Source organism: Polypterus senegalus, chromosome 5 (assembly GCF_016835505.1).
Source record: "Polypterus senegalus isolate Bchr_013 chromosome 5, ASM1683550v1, whole genome shotgun sequence".
Lineage (NCBI taxonomy): Eukaryota > Metazoa > Chordata > Cladistia > Polypteriformes > Polypteridae > Polypterus > Polypterus senegalus.
The window spans coordinates 153,959,388-153,973,933 of NC_053158.1; the positions used below are offsets into that span (position 1 = coordinate 153,959,388).

Sequence of the window (14,546 nt, forward strand, 5' to 3'; positions counted from 1 at the left end):
TGGGTTTGATCACTTGCGAGTGAAGTTACAACAAGGCTAACAGCATCACATTACTCTGTACATGTGTCAATATTAATCCTACTACCAATTTTCCTCCTGGGCTCTTTATCTAATGGTAATGCTCGTCCTTTATCTGTCTAATGACTTCCTTTTCGGTCTCAGGATTCTTCCTGAATCTGCTAGGTGGCTTCTGACACAAGGGAGAACTGAAGAGGCCAAGAAGATTATAGCAAATGCAGCACATGTCAACAAACGGAAGGTGCCCTATGAACTGCTGGAAAAGGTAACTACTCGGATGCCATGATAGTGGTAACAGATCACATAAATGTCAATGAGTCTGTTTCAGATGGCTCTGTTGAAGGTACCATCAGTAGGTGTCTAGTATATTCTTCTTTAGAATAAAATGTCCCGGATGACAGCTTAGGTTCTGTTCAAAGAATAATTGATAATTGAACCTTGTGAATATTCTAACTAAAAGGGTAAAATCCACACTTTGAATGGGGATCAAGGCCCAGGTGTGGTGTTCGCTGGCTAGGACATTGAAATAAAATGATGTTTTTCTGGCTCGAGAGGAACCAGTTGAGGTGGTTTTGAGCATGCAGTTTAGGGTGCCCACTGGCTACTTCCCATGGGAGGTGTACCAGGCACAGTACACAGTGACACGAGAGTGCCACACAAAAGACACGGCAAGGCACTGCCACACATAATAAAAGCAAAACATAGGCCTGAAATTCCCCAAGAACTGTAAGATTGGACACTTTAGAAGACAAACAATGTATCAACAGTTCCATATCTTTAACATCCAAGACAGCCTCTGCTGATAATTCCCCCCACACCTCCAACACACTGCATACATCTTTGAATCAGTTCAAGATGAAAAAAACAAACACCACACACACCAGACAGTTGCAATAACATATTGTATACTGTACATAGCTTTCATGACCAACAAATACAGACATCTCTCCTCATTACCTTACCAAGATATGGGATCTAATTAATCCATATAGCCACTTAAGGCCAACCATATACTTTGGAATTTGGGGTTGGGACACTCAGCCCTGGGCTATTTTTAACTTATGCTGACATGCCAGCGAGTTCAGCAAAATTGAACATGTGAGAAAAGTTACAATTTCACTTCGCAAAAACAATCCCCAAACTTTCAACCAGTTAAATTCATACAATCGATCCAGCAACACATGTATTTAATCTTTATAACCTCTCCCCCACCCCGATATACTGTATTCATCTCTTCTGTGGCAATCCTGAAGAGAAGACTACAACTCCCATCATGCTCTGCGGCAAGCGATTTCATCCACACCTATGCAGTTTCAATATAAACACTGGTAATAATGCAGTATCATCAAAGATAGTAGCTTCTATGTTTTTTCTTTCCTCAACCACTTTGTGGTAACAATTTCACTCTCTCACTAGATTACACCTTTTATCTTCAAGTTCGTCTTTTTCTCTCATTGTTGGTTGTGTTTAACCAAATTGCATTTATAAAAGATACTTTTCTCCTTTCTAATGTCCAAAACTGGCTTATACAGCCCTGCTAATCATGGCCTGTTATGTTGTTATGATGATGTGCTGTGAGATTTGCCCCACCATCTTACTCCTGCTCAAGTGTGCGCTGTATTTTAATGTGTACATCACACTTGACAATATGAAATGCACAGTCTTCTGTTTTTCAAAAAGCTTATACTGTTTTCCACCTGCATATTGCCATTAACTGGCCAATATGTATCAACAACCAGCGTTAACCGCTTTTTGAAATAAGCAAAATACTGATGTAAATTTCTCTATTATAAAAAAAAAATCTTGCCTGGAAGGAGACGAGACGTGATTGTTTCAGAGACACTTTCACGTCCCGTGAGACGAGTCTTCATGCCAAGAGATGTAACCATGCTCAGGGTCGGAAGCTCCGTGAGACAAGAGCTTATGCAAAGACATTTAGAAAAGTCCTGCGTGGTTATGTTAGATACTCATGGGCAATTATACGTTGCATTGTCACGATGTAATTTCAAACACAGAATCAAAATTAAACGCGATATTGATGAAAAGGTAAAAGTGAAAAGAGACCGAATATATGGACAAAGGTGATATGACAGAAGTGTGCTGCACGAGATGCAGATCACGCGGCATCGCAGCAGCAGGTGCAGCAGCAAGCCAGCAGCTGATCGAGCAAAGAGGAGGTAAAAAAAAAACTGCTTCTGAAAAAACGTTTCCCATTGTATCACCCTTTAAGAGGGTATGTCGGAGGAGTGACTGCGTCTCCTTGGGGTGCGTTCAGCCCCCCTCTTCACAATGTGAGTGGCAGAGATGCGAAGTGGCTGGCGCGTAGCGCAAGTGGGGTGAGATGGGGTTTTGGCAAGTGAAGTGAGCAGGGGGCAAAGCCCCCTAGTTATTTAAAAAAAAAAATGATGCGATGTACCTAAGACATGACAGAACAAGGTCAACCCTGATTTCTTTTAAAGCTCATGTAGATGCTCTTCTTTTAGAATGTGATAGAAACAGACCTTTTGAAGATGGCACTTTTCAGTGAGTATATGTAATTACTAACTTCATTTTTATTTGGTTAGAGGACATTTTTCAGCCCCACTGTATAACAACTCATTTTTGACTTTAATGCCAACATTTCGCCCAGTTACTTTCAGCAAATCAACATTTATAAAAATACTGATTACTACTATTGGCGCTGTCCTATAAAACTCCATTTACACACAACTCACGCTGTTATAACACACAGTACCTCAGGCTTTTGGTTTAATGTTTCATCATATTCTTGCATTGCTTTTTCTGTGTATTCTATGCTCTTTACTTTTTATACAGTATATATATTTTAAATGACTTCCACATTACACCCCCTCTGAGTGCATTTTCAACTCCCTTTTATCCGAAGATCACACAAACACATACGTTGTATCAACAACTCCTTATCTTTGCCATCCATTACAGTCTCTATTGCTATCCCCCCAGGAAATGATGTCTATGTGTTCAAAAGTTATATATATGTTGTGGGGGATGGCTAAGGCCCTTGTCCCATGCTGGGAGGACCATGGAAGCTTGCGTGGTCAGAGTGTTACCTCCCCCGGAGCACTAGATGGCACCTCCCCTGGGTTGGAACGGTGCCTAGGACTCCCGCAGGGCTCCATGGGAGTTGAAGTTTGATGCAGCCTTGTTGGAATCCGTGTGTGCCGCCAGGGGGTACTGCAGCAACTGCTGAGCCCTCATAGCCATTTCTTCTGCCTCACCCAGAGGTGCTGCCGGAAGTTGGTCATCAAGCACCTGGAGCACTTCTGGGTGCCTTACATAAGGGGCCAGCAGACACTACTTGGTAAGCCAGAGTTGGGGGAGGGAGACGAACCTTGCCGAGGAAGAATGGAGGAATAAAAAGACAGAAGAAAAGAAGAAGAAGAATTTGTATGGTATTGTACCTTATTGAACTATGCTTGGGACTCTGTTTGACTTGTGGGAACGGGAAAGGCGTTGCCCACAAGGAGGAAAAAAGAAAATAAAACCCGTGTGTTTTCCCAAGTGCACCTCCTGCGTCTGACTGTATCAGGTTGGGTGGCTGGTACTCCCCTACTGGTGTCACAATGTTTATCGTTATAATGGTGGACTATCATTTAGTTGGCAACAAGAAGACAAAATCCTTTCATCTCATAACAGCTTAGAAGTATAGCAATTGCACCAAGTATCACAACAGAATACAGAGAAGTGAAAATGAATAGAGAAACATCGTCAACATACAATAAATATAGTACAATAAATAGTATACAGTACAATGCCTATCGCTAACAGTAGTAACAAACAAAGATGTCCATAAGAACAACTAATTAGCAGTTCTAAATGAGGTATGCTATACTAAAGTAGGGAGTCTTCAGCCTGGCTTTAATGCCGAGACTCTCTTATACAAGCAGGCAGTTTTGGGATTAATTAAAGAATTATTAAGCAGGAGTAAGTCAGCATTCATATTTCTCAATAATTACAATCATCATACCTTTTAGAGCGTTCATTTCCCGGTCAGCCAGGCGTGAGCTGTCCTCTCTAGTCATTTCTATCTTGTGCATTGCTCTCTTTCATGCCTTTGGGTTTTAACTCAGCATTTACTACCTCCTTCCATGGTCTCTTAGGCCTGCCTTTAATCCGACTTCTGCTAATGTTGCAAGGTTATGACTTTCTTGATCCAAGTGCCTTCATCTTTCCTTTGTGCATGTCAATGCCATCGTAAATGACTTTTGCTCATTTCTTCTGCCACATCTTCTACCTCAAACAGACTGCGAATTTCACAACTCGTTCTGTGCTCTCTCAGTTGACACGCTGGCCATTCACCTCAGAAATCTCACCTCCATTGATTGTATAGCCATGATGTTCCCTCCTTTGAGATTCCACGTCTCACAAACATACAGCACGGCTGGCCACACAAATTTATACACTTTATACACTTCATTTTTTGAGAAACTCCTTTTGGTTTAGAAACACTGCAGAGAATTCGCTAAACTTCACACATGCACAATTTATTCTTACAGCAACAGCATCCTTACGTCCCCCTACTACACTCAGAGTGTCCGTAAGATAATACAATTATCACAGACCTAATTGTTATGGCCACACAACGTGACTTTTGAACTTTCTTTCATATCATCTTTACAACATTCGATAATTACAATGCTTTTGTTATTTATACCAGATAAAACATTTCTGATTCTGCACCATAGTTCTTGTTGGAGATATTTTATTGTGGTATACATCACTACTTGGCAGACATTTGTGATCACCCTACAAGCTGCAAACTGAAAACTCATACAATTGTGATTAATATTTGAAGATGGAAGTTGAGAAGTCAAGCAGAAGTGGGAGCATGTTGGATCTTTTCAGGATATCCCGTCTAAGGAAAATGACGCTAATTATGTGCTATGTCTGGTAGGTTTTGCATCTTCCTTTTTAAGTAAAACAAATTAATGGTCAAAAAAGTGTCACTGATAAAAATAGATTAACAAGCATAACCTTCTCATTGGCCCATGTCCATTTTGAACCATATTTGCTTGCCTTTTTAAACATGAAAGACATTGATTGGCTTTACTTGCTGGCATGAAAAATGTAAATACATGGTTGGAGTAAAATGATCTTCTAGCTATCACATTCTAAAGTTCCCACCAGCAAATGCTGAAACAAACTTTAAAGTTTTCCTCCTCACGGAACTGACGGTCTGACAGTTTCTTCCCCTGAGAGTTTTCCCAATTTTTATCCAAAGAACATGAGACATGATGGGATGTTGTCGATCACCAAGTGTGGACTGTGCACGTCTTGTTATTCCCAAGATGATCAACAGATGGCAACAACAAAAAGAAAATGAGTGTGGATGACTTCAGTACAGTTTCAGCTTCAGAACCATTCATTTGTGAGAAAAAGGCCAAAGCTTTAGGAAATAAATTTTTCTGTTGACACAGAACTCTCAGTGTTGCAATTTTTAAAAAATTGAAATACTATTGTGGAAATGATCTGCCTAAAGAGGTAAAAATGACTAGTTGTGCTAATTAGTTTAAAGGATGAAAATATGAGGATTTCTTGAATTTAAGCAACTTTCTTTGTATCCTTTCAAATGCCAGGTTAGTCAACAGCCTTGTATATTATGGACTGGGACTCAACGTAGGAACCTTCGGGCTTGATATATATTTAACCCAATTTATTTTTGGATTGGTGGAGATACCTGCAAGAATTGGATGTGTCCCCCTCATTGAGAAGTATGGAAGAAGGAAATGTCAGAGCTTTTTTCTGGGCCTGGGTGGAATTGCTTGCCTTGTAATTTTAGCTGTCCCTGAAGGTAATATATATATTTATTTTTTCAAAAGTTTATTTTATTATAAAGTTAAATAACTGTTGTAGTCCTTGCAATGTAGAATCTTCACAATCTAATCGACTAGCACTCTGCTCAGAACTTTTTCATCCTTCTTCATCCCTTGAGTCCGAATCAGATTAAGTGGGTTTGGGAATGTTATGTTACGATTACAATGAAAGTTTGGGTAATCCACACGAATTCCTCATTTTCTAAAGGAGATACCTATAAATTCTACAAAGACGTAAAGCCACAGCAATTGATAAAGAAATAATTTAATAAGAATTTGCTCAAAAAAGTTGACGGACCACAGAGTTTGTTAACTCACACAAAGTAGTAAGCATTACCAAGACAAATGTTTGGGTATCAACAAATCAAAGTGGCAATCATCAGAACAAACTTTCAGAGATTGTCAATGGAATAATTAATTGGAACATTAGAACACTCTAGACGAGAACAGGCCATTCAACCCAACAGAGCTTGCCAGTCCTATCCACCCAATTCTTCCAAAATAACATCAAGTCGAGTTTTGAAAGTCCCTTACTGTCTACCACACTACTTGGCAGCTTATTCCAAGTGTCTATCGGTCTTTGTGTAAAGAAAAGCTTCCTAATGTTTGTGTGAAATTTACCCCTAACAAGTTTCCAACTGTGTCCCCGTGTTCTTGATGAACTCATCTTAAAATAACAATCTCAATCCACTGTTAGAATTCCCTTCATAATTTTAAGCACTTCAATCAGGTCTCCTCTTAATATTCTTTTGCCTAAAATGAAAAAGCTCAGGTCTTTCAATCTTTCTTCATAACTTGTCCCCTGCAGTCCTGGAATCAGCCTAATTAAGTCTCAATCACACATAATCATGCCTCTCGTGATTCCATGATGTAAAGTGGCAGTGACTGTGTGGAACTCAACGTAATTTAAAGTCAAACTGTAAAGCATATTTTTCAGTGTGGCTTTCTCTTACTTTACATGAACAATAATAGTAAAAGTAATTCATGTTTGTATCCACAGCAACTTTCATATATTTAGTATTTTATAATTTTATGTTTTCAATTACCTAACTCTGGAAATAAACATTTTAGAATAAAGGTTTGTAGGAAACTCCAGAAAAAATGTATTTTTTTCTCTGTCGTGTCAACAGGTTTCTGCCAGTCCCTTCCTTGGGTGTACCCTTTTCAACCAGGCCATTGAAATTACTACTGCCAGTTCATATACTACTTGGTGTCCTAATGGGCTGACTTATCAAAATGCTCAAATCTCTGGTGCCAACCAGTCTGTCTGTCACAGCTTACATAAAATGTAGATTGCATCACCACTGGTGATCACAGAACAGTTATTTGAAATTATATTACTGTTAATGTACATCAACACAAAGCTGGCAGCACTAGGACGATTATGTTTTTTGATTCCTCCAGTGCTTTCAGTACCATCCAGCCATTCCTGTTAAGGGGTAAACTCAGAGATATGCAGGAGGTTGAGCCTATGGTATCCTGGGTAATGGACTACCATATATACTCGCGTTTAAGTTCTCCCATGGATAAGTCGGGGCTTGATTTTACCGTATAATTTCCAGTTATTTTATAACGTCATTCATATAAGTTGAAAGCGGAAAACTCACGCTATTGGTCCAAGAGATTATGATATGCTAATGCCCACCTGAGAGAGGAACCATGGAGCACACTGCCTTTTTATCTCTATGTATTGTGCCTACGTGACCACACGGTAATACCCAAACTATTTTGAGCGATGATTGCACTGATTTGTGTTTTTTGAATCTCACACCCTCACACACCTATATCGTAAGAGCATTCCTTATCTGCGATGGAGCGTTCGATCAGAAGAAATATGAAGCTGGTTTTAAATTAATAGTTGTTGAAGTGACGAAAGAAATTGGTAACTGCGCTGCTGCAACAAAATTCAATGTGTCTGAGAAACTGGTGCGAGTTTGGAGGAAGCAAGAAGATGTAAAAAAAAATGTAAGGGTCACATTTCTGAACGGGCGCATAAGTTGGGCTCTGATTTTAATATCTTCAGTTATATGTGAGCATATACTGTATCTGTCAGGCAGGTCACAATTTTGTGAGACTCAAGGATGGTGTTTCTGATTACAAATGTGAGCAACACCGGAGCACCACACGAAACAGTCCAGTCTCTTTTTCTTTTCATTGTGTACACCTCCGACTATAAATATAACAGCAGGTCATGTCACTTGCAGAAATTCTCACATGATTCTTCACTTATTATGGGGTGTATTGATAAAGGGGATGAGACAGAGTTTAGGAGTCAGGTGGAGAACTTTGTTTCTTTGTGCAAAAGAGAATTGTCTGCAACTTCACATCAGTATAGCTAAGAAACTGGTTATTTAATTTCACCTTACCAAATAGATTCTATGTCCTGTCACTATTAAAGTAGTGGATGTGGAAGTGGTGCACTTCTACAAGTACCTGGGGTCCACATCAATAGTGGTCTGGACTGGTCTATTGAACTACAATATATAAGAAAGGCAACTGTGCTGCTTTAATGTGGGCCCTAACATTCCTTACATGTTCTACATATAACTCTGTGGTGGCCTGTGGGATTTTCCACGCTGAGGTGTGCTGTGTTGGCAACATCAATTCAAGAGAAGCCCACCAAATCACCAGTCTAATTTAGAAGACAGGCTCAGTTATTTAATGGTAGTAGCGGATCAGATAATGAAAGTCAAAACTCATAATGAACAATGCTGCCCACCCTCTTTGACACACTAACACTGAGTACTTACAGCCAACAAAGTATTTAGCAGATGTATGTCAAGAAACACTACTAGGGTTCCTTCATACCATTGCAGTAGATCTGTATGATGTCTCACTGAGTCTCAGAACCATTACAACTCTGAAATGGGCCATGCGTTGGAATGAAAGAGTGCAGAAACAGATGTATGAACATAAATTTACCCCATGCATACTTTAATTATGAGGTGCAACATTTCCTATCTCACTGCTTTCTTTTCCTTTTATAGGTGTACCTGTTGCTGTTACTGTCCTTGCTGTTCTTGGAAAATTTGCCATTTCTTCTTCTTTCTCTATTTGTTATGTGTATGCTGCAGAACTGTTCCCAACTGTTTTAAGGTAGGTTGTGCAGTCCCGTGCCCACAAGTTTGTGATGTATAGTATCTTTGTAAAGATTTGGTTGACTACAGCTACTGAACAGCAGTCTCCCCCAAATTCTCAAATGCTGAGCCTTTTCTGTGCTTTATTGTAAAGCTTTCAAATGTTAAGAAAGCAATGCAAAGCATCATGCTTAATATTCAACAACAATATTTATTTATATAGCATATTTTCATACAAATGATGCAGCTCAAAGTGATTTACAGGATGAAGAAAGAGAAAAAAAAACCAAAATATAGGAATAAAATTAAGCAATACTAATTAACATAGAATAAAAGTAAGGTCCGATGGCGAGAGAAAATCAAGAACCAAAATTTGCAGGGGTTCTAAGGCCACGAAACCAGCCAGTCTCCAATGGGGATTCTACCTAACATAAATGATCTCAATCAGTCCTCATGGTTTTCAGGCTTCACATGGAGGAACTTGATGATGATGGTCTAATCTAATTTAATCTAATAAAACCAGAGGCCTGTTCGCTGAATTGCTTAACTTCATGGATGGTACTTGGCACATAAGGAGGTGCCAGTAAGTAGCATAGACTTGTTTTTATGAAGATGCCAGATGCTGCTATAAAAAAAGGACAATCTTAAGCCTCAAGTAGTGACCAAAAAGTGTTGGGATGCCAACAGGGTCACCCCTTTTAATTTTCTAATATATAAATCAAAATTCAGTGCTTGAGGGCACAAAAATGGAGGCAAAATAGGCCATCTCCTTGGCTATGAAAAAAAGTGACTCCAGAGAGTAGGTCTGTCACTGGGAGTTCCATCCTTCCTCTGAGTCCGGGTCTGAATGAGATGCCATCACTCATAGGTGTTGGATTTTATAACCATACTGCTTGAAGGGTTATTTTCCTTCAAGGGGTGTCTTCTCGCTGCTGTAGAAAAAAGATGAGGTTATTAGCTACAACACCCTCTCATGCCCCAACCGAGTATTGCATACCTGTAATGAGCCAGTAGGGTGTTCTTCTTCTACACATTGTTATATTCATAGATGTATCAAAAGATGGAGATCAGGCAGAGAGGATAAAAATAAAACTTCTGCTTTAAAATCACTTTTAAAATGGATGTGCTTTTTAGTATGAGATGAAATAAATATTTATTTCAAGCAAAATAATTCCTATTAAGCATAACTAACATTTTGTAATGGATGGCAGGCATGTTCTGGTTGGTTCAAGGATCCTTACCTGGCTGGGACTCTGGCTCATTAAATAGGCAGGGTGGTCCCTGCCGCAGCCCAGAAATGAACAGAAACGGATATTCTGGCATCCCAGAAGGACTTGATGAAGGATTCTTAATTGGCCGGGATGGAAGCACAATGGAGGAATAGGGGGAGAGGCTACTTATCTGGGTTGTTTACTCCTCTGAAATGCTAGAATGCAGTGTCTCTGGGTTACGGTACCTCTACAGGTACCCACAGGGCATGCTGGAACTGTAGTCCCTTGGGGCAACCCTGTTGGGGGTCTGTGGGTGCTGCAGGGACTAATGGTCCTTACTTCACTGGACTTCTAGCTAACCCTGAAGTGCTTCTGAGAGACGTATCATGGCACTGGAAGCACTCCCAGCTCCTGGATAAAGGAGCAGCTCTGCTTCATCTAGGACAATTGGAGTCGGGTGGAAGAAGGGCAAAGCTCACCTGGAGGCATGGAAGGTGAAGGAAAAGAAAGAAGATGAGAGTTAAGCTTGTGTTTACCTGGGACTTGTGTCATCATAGTTGTGTCTGGGGTTTCAGCTGCTGCAATGCCCCCTACTGGTCACAACTTATAATCCTTGCATTCAATGCAATAATTAAAAATAAAATAAAAGATAACATTTACAAAACATATGGTTAAAGCTTAAATGGAAAAGCACAATGAAATAAATCTTATTTTCTTTTTACTTCTGTCAAATTATTGCAGATTTAATTTACTTAATACTAACTGGGAAAAGTACTCATATTGCTAATTATTTTGCAGTTATATTACTCATTAAACCCATGCAAATATGTATTGATTGGAAAGTACAAGTGTGACACCCAATTGTCCTTTTAATAATATAATAAAACATACGAATCAGCAAGTAGAGGTCTTTAGTTTACAAGAAGAATCCTTAATAAACAATAAATCTTACAAATAAAAATGACTTTGTTGCAATACTACCAAGTTGGACTGTAATGGCAGGACTATTGCCTTCCTCCCGACTCTGGCTCTCGGATTAGTGGCTATGGTTCCTTTTATATAGCATCCAGAAGTGCTCCAGGTGCTTGATATCCTTCTTCTGACAGCACTTCTGGGTGCGGTGCAAGTGTTGCAACAAAGGGCCCAACAGTTCCTGCAGTGCCCCCTGGCAGTGCCCACACAACCCAACAGGGCTGTTCCAAACACAAATTCCCAAAAAGTCCTGTGGGAGACCGAGGCACTGCTGCAACCCATGGGGGGCTGCTATCTAGTGCTCCAGAGAGTGGTAACACCCTGAGTAAGTTCTCACCCCTGGTCCTTTCACTGTCGAGGTGTCCAGGCTGTCGATCACAGAGATATCATTCAGCATCTCAGAACTGTGTCATGCCAGAAGAGAACATGAAGCAGACATAATTTGTGCAAGCAAAGGGATGTTCAAATATCATTCAGCAGCAAAAATAAACTATGATCTGAGTGACTGTGTAAGTTATCATATGTGCAAGCAGTGTCCAAGTGGTTGAAGATAGCATTGTAACAAAGCAAAAAGCCTCCAGCAAGTTCATAAGGTGTTCTTATAACTGCACAAGCAATAAAACACCTTATCATATGAATGGCTTTGAATGTTGTATTTGTTTAGTTCAATATTTTTAGAGTTGTCTTGTGTATGAGCAGTGTCAATGAGTTTGTAAAACAATCCCCACTCCTCAACAACCCTCTGCTTCCCCATCCTGCATTCTATCTAAGAGAATCTGGTCGCCCTGCCTTTGCCTTTTGCAATTCCATAACCCTTGACAGTAATTTGTCTGCTAAGTTATATCATTATTATTCCACATTGCTCCTGAATAATTGAGCAAACAGAGCAACAAATTATGTCGACTCCAGTTATAGAAAATGCAAAAAATATGAAACTTATTCAAAATATACCTGTTGCTAATTAAATATAATATGTCATGTGAATATATTTAGCATGAAAGGACTCTTTCAAAAAAAATGATCAACCGAATCTGGCCCATCCTTATATTTTAAGTACTGTAAGATGTTTTGCATGAAGACCATTAAAGAATGGAAATGATTTTTAATAATGACATCCCGAAACTGGTTTTCTCATTTTTCAAAATTTTTTTTTGCAGACAGAATGGTATTGGGTTGACATCCATGGCTGCCCGTGTGGCTGGAATCATTGCACCCATGATCAGACTACTAGAAGTGTATCACAAGTCCATTCCAATGGTGATATATGGAGTAACTCCATTGCTGGGAGGATTGCTTTGCTTTTTCTTGCCCGAGACCCTCAACAAGGAGCTGACAGATTATGCAGATGAGTTTGTCCAGTCCAATCAGTAAGTGACATCTTTTTATTTTATTGTGCTGTTGATCACAATGGGATTATATAAAGACAGTGTGATGCTGAGATCATTAGATCCATTAGACTCGCTTCTAATGCCAGCTTGGGCAATGCTTTTGTATTACTTGCCTGTTCTCCCCACGATATTTTTAGTTGAATGTTAGATTATATAAATGTATTTAATGGAAAAATTATTGTTTAATACTTCATTTTACTTTTTGTTTTTTTTACAGGAGCACAAAGAATAATAATAATGAAAAACCTTGCCAACAATACGAAAACCCTCAACACATAATAAAAAGCAGTTGGCTGTAATAGTGTTGCAACACGAACACTCACCTGACTTTATAGTTGTTAACAATTTCTTGCGCATTTAATAGCCACAAGTGCCATCTACCCTGGTGCAAAGCAAAGACGGTGCAACACAGGACAGCGCAACATGGAGGTTCTTCACTGTCAAGTTGCTTCAAGGCTCCTTTATGATACTCTTTGCTATGAAATGAGAGCTTAAAGTGCTGCATATTTAAATCTTTTTGCTACTTGAATGTTTAGTGTCTGAAATTTAGCAAAATTGGAAATCAGTCTTGTTTGGCTTGTTTAGTTAATAGAAAAAAAAGCACAATAAGAATGTAGTTTAATCTTTAATTGGAACACATTAACATGGTGAATTTATCATTGTGACATTACTGGGGTTGTCTGTTACTGTCCTGTTATCTTTCAAAGCAAATTGTACTAATTGTTGGGTGATGTGATAGTGATGATAACTTCATCTGACACTCCCATTGTGAATCAACCACAATCAATGGGGCAGGGCGGGGTTTCTTCTGGGTTTGGCCATGGCCAGCTGTGCCACTGTGAATCCACTTCCATTGCTGGAGCAGTGTAGGAGGGTGGCATTTCATCAGGGGTCAACCATGGCCGTCCTGCAATGCCGCCATGGCCCACAGGTTGGGAAATGCTGTGTTAAACTGTTCATTATCTCTACAGCTTGTCCTGTTGATGTTTAAATGTCCAAGTGATGTTTTCCATGAACCATTTGACCCATCCAGTTACCCAATTAATTTATACTGTGATGTGTTAGTTGGGGTCTTGAACCCCAAAGACGAGGCTGAGTCTCAGTTCTTTATCACAGCCAGCTTTATTCCACTCAAAACAAGAGCAGTAAGGTTATTTATTGTACCGGGATCTACCATTCTACTCTACAGAGACACAGCAAACAAATAGGGTCGAGACCAGGTCAGCGGCCAAGTTGTTCCCTGTAGCATCCATCGGGTGACTGGCACTTTGCACATGGTATCTGTCAGCTTGTAGTTGTTTCTGTGGTGCTGAGAATCTGTGGCTGCCTTGGCAACAGACAAGCAATCTTCAACAAACATAACAGTTGTGCATCTGAGTGTTGTCCCATTTGGGAATGGCCTCAAAAGAGGCAATCACACTTCTGCATGTTGTCCCATTGGGCAGGGTCTCAGAGTGCTCAGAAGTCTCATAATACAGATTTGTCATAATTTGTGGTAAGAACCACATATCTATTCTTAGAGAATCTCCATGTGAAATACAGTTGTAGTGTTCTTGGTCCAGGCCTGAGAGAGGGAGAGACAGACATGTTTCTCAGGTGGCTCAAGACTATAAGAAGGGATGAGGGGCTGCTTGAAGAAGACAACCATAAGAGCAGCTCCTGGGAGTTGAGAAGAGGGTTACACAGATACAGGATTTAAGAGAAGCACTCACAGAACATGGCTCCTCTGCTGCTAAAGTCCTCATGCAGGATTCTGGTGCTAGATTGGCTCATGGAGCTGGAGAAAGTGTGGCAGATGTTGTTGAAACTGACCCCAGATGAATGGTGAGAAGCAGACCCGGAGACATGTATGTGAAGACTCAGCGCGAGGCAGTTGGTAATGTGTTCAGCTGCAGAATCTCATCATGGCATGGCACAGCCACAGAAGGAGGCAGCAGATTTGGCTTCGAAGGAACCACCCGTCATTTAAAGGGCAAACTACTCTTTGTGAAGCTATAGTATGCCTGCAAACTACTGCATACAACAGATATCCACATAATGTTGAGTCCC

The 14,546-nt window shown here is 40.0% G+C and overlaps 1 protein-coding gene across 1 annotated transcript in view; it reads left to right on the forward strand.

Annotated features, from left to right (window-relative positions):
• Positions 1-12,850, forward strand: part of slc22a13b (solute carrier family 22 member 13b) — a 56,633-nt gene extending 43,783 nt beyond the window's left edge. Inside the window, exons 5-10 of the mRNA XM_039754184.1 lie at positions 163-283; positions 4,832-4,926; positions 5,613-5,827; positions 8,837-8,945; positions 12,267-12,476; positions 12,715-12,850. Of these exons, the coding sequence (XP_039610118.1) occupies positions 163-283; positions 4,832-4,926; positions 5,613-5,827; positions 8,837-8,945; positions 12,267-12,476; positions 12,715-12,796 (832 nt within the window). The 3' untranslated portion in view covers positions 12,797-12,850. The remainder of the gene's footprint in view (positions 1-162; positions 284-4,831; positions 4,927-5,612; positions 5,828-8,836; positions 8,946-12,266; positions 12,477-12,714) is intronic.
• Positions 12,851-14,546: the final 1,696 nt, after the last annotated feature.